The 2,500-nt window shown below is 40.2% G+C and overlaps 1 protein-coding gene across 1 annotated transcript in view; it reads right to left on the bottom strand.

Annotated features, from left to right (window-relative positions):
- LOC137970418 (RNA polymerase I-specific transcription initiation factor RRN3-like) overlaps nucleotides 1-2,500 on the bottom strand; it is a 25,790-nt gene that overhangs the window by 1,521 nt on the left and 21,769 nt on the right. The window contains exons 20-21 of the mRNA XM_068816946.1: nucleotides 2,411-2,500; nucleotides 1,241-1,340 (exon numbers count right to left, since the gene is read on the bottom strand). The exon at nucleotides 2,411-2,500 is cut by the window's right edge and continues 66 nt beyond it. Of these exons, the coding sequence (XP_068673047.1) occupies nucleotides 1,241-1,340; nucleotides 2,411-2,500 (190 nt within the window). The remainder of the gene's footprint in view (nucleotides 1-1,240; nucleotides 1,341-2,410) is intronic.

Raw genomic sequence — 2,500 nt, 5'->3', positions numbered from 1 at the left:
TCTGAACCTCCTGTTTAGTATTCTCATAAGCAACCAATTTTTTGACAATGGTAACAAATCTGATTGTACCAGGGGTCATACCCTGGCTCATACGATCCTTAAGATATATGTAGATTACCTTTCCTACTTCTCTTTGTTCTTGGCATATTTTAAACTGGACAAATGAGTCAAAGTCTGTGGGTTCTTTTAATCTACCATGGGTTGATTAAGCCTTCTTATGACATGAAAATTTAAATTATACTTCCCCATATCTAGGGGAGGGCTGAAGTTGTTAAAGGGAACCTCCCCTAAAATAACAAAAGAACTTCAAACCGCAGAACATAATGTTGACAATTAAAATTGTTCAAACGTTTTCCAATGAAAGTGTTTGTATTCGAGAAAAATAAATTTCAAAAACGCTTGTTTTGGCTTTAAAATGTACCGGGCGCCGCGTTTGTTCTGGAACAATAGGGAGCTTAAGATCTACGACGACGATGTCGACGACAACGCCACAAAACAGTGATATCATTGGTTAAAAGAGCATAAATAATCGTGCTGCACGTGCGGCACGGATTATTGCTCATATTTTTGCAGTTCTCTGCATGACGACGACGTGAAATCACCAAATTTTAGGTTTTGACGACAACGTGAGCATGCCACAGAGATTCTTTCATTCTCTATTTTCACTCTGAAATCGCTCTTACCAATTTATTTTTAGCATACTTCGCCCATATTGTCAAGGTAGGACGTGAACGAGATGGAATAATCGCGAAAGACTTATAATAGAGCAAAGTTTTATTTTGAGGTGACGTTTTCGTTGACGTCGCCGTCGTAGATCTTAAGGTCCCTACTAGGGCAACCACGACACGTCACAATTATTCAAGATGGCGGCGCCTGGTAGATTTTAAAGCCAAAACAAGTGTTTTTGAAATTTATTTTTCTCGAATACAAACGCTTTCATTGGAAAAAGTTTGAGCAACATCAATTGCAAACATTATGTTCTGTGGTTTAAAGTTATTTTGTTGTTTTAGTGGAGGTTCCCTTTAAGAGCTCATAGCAAATCCCAGAAAAGGTTTTAATGCAAAGGGTACAACTGAGGGAGATTTTGGTTGGGAGAATATTGCATAACAACATATAGGTCCCCTTCACCCCTTCCCCATCTAAGAATATGAGACTTACAGATTTTACTCTGGCTAACACCAGACGATTTTACCTGGGAATGGGTTATTAATAAAGTCAATCTAAGTAACTATCAGGTTACCTCCCCATCCGAATGCTTCCGTTCATCATCATCTTCATCCTCGTCGTCATGTCCAAGCCCTTCCCATTCTTGGTAGATTGTTGTAATAGACTTGCCTGACCTGATGAACAATACCGAGGTTAATCAAACAAGCCAGTCCAAAATGTCCTCATCAGTGCGCAAACTATAATGATTATTAATGGTAATTGAAGTGAGTGGAGTGCAATTTGGTCTGAAATTATACGTGTGATTTCAAAATCGAAAGAGCATGCAGCACGAGTTCGATTTGAAATCACAAGTATGATTTCAGACCAAAATTGCAGGACACAAAGTTCAATTACCACTTTATTACACCCATTTAGGAATCACACAATAATCATCTAATCGCTAAATTACAGGATTTTAGTCAGTACCAATATCTTATTGATCCAGTTGGGAACAAAATTTGGAAAATTCGCCACACAATGGTTTTCTATGTCTTTCCTTTTCCTGCAATTTGATTGGTTACCTTGAACAAGCCTTGAAATCTGATTGGCTGGGGACCTGGTGCGATTTAGAGCAAAAAATAGTGCGATTTGGGAATAAATCGCACTGCTAAGAGCCAATCAGATTGCAAGGATCACCAGTGATTTTCTAAATGAATGTAATAAATAATTAAATTGCATTGCATGACAGGTTTTGTGACCCACTTCTTTTGCCACCTGAGGGCCAATGAGTTATTTTGAAAATAGCTGTTTTCCGTCATCTTTAAAAACAAATCTCCATTGGTAATCTATGTGGTTGAGGTTAGATGCATGGGACATTGTGGAGCTTCCATTATTGGCAGCCAGCTCCAAGATGGAGACTATTCCCATGGCTGGCAAAACCTGACAACCCAGTCATGAGTCCCCATGGATAGGAGAAGATAGGCACCTGTCGCACTGATAAACAGTGGAAAGTATCTAGAGGTGGGGGGGGGGGGGGGGGGGTGGAAGAGGAGGAGGAGGGGGGGAATAGGAGGAGTAGGAGGAGGGTGGGGAAAATCAAATCTGCTAAGCGCTCCACACAAAATGCTCCCACTTTGTGCCACATGGATAAATAATCTCTACAACTCCAAGCACGAGGAATCCGATGCATGCGCAAATATAACAAAACCACTGAAAACGACTCACTGAAGCTGTTCCTAGCTGTTAACTGACTAAGAACACTTGCCTTCTCAAAAGATATGGATCAAAAGGGAAGTATGAATCCAACTGGTTCATGTAGGACAGGTTCAATACTGCACGATTGGTGGTCTTTGTT

The sequence above is a fragment of the Montipora foliosa genome, chromosome 9 (genome assembly GCF_036669935.1).
Source record: "Montipora foliosa isolate CH-2021 chromosome 9, ASM3666993v2, whole genome shotgun sequence".
NCBI classification, from domain to species: Eukaryota; Metazoa; Cnidaria; class Anthozoa; order Scleractinia; family Acroporidae; genus Montipora; species Montipora foliosa.
This window is presented reverse-complemented; position numbering and strand designations above follow the sequence as displayed.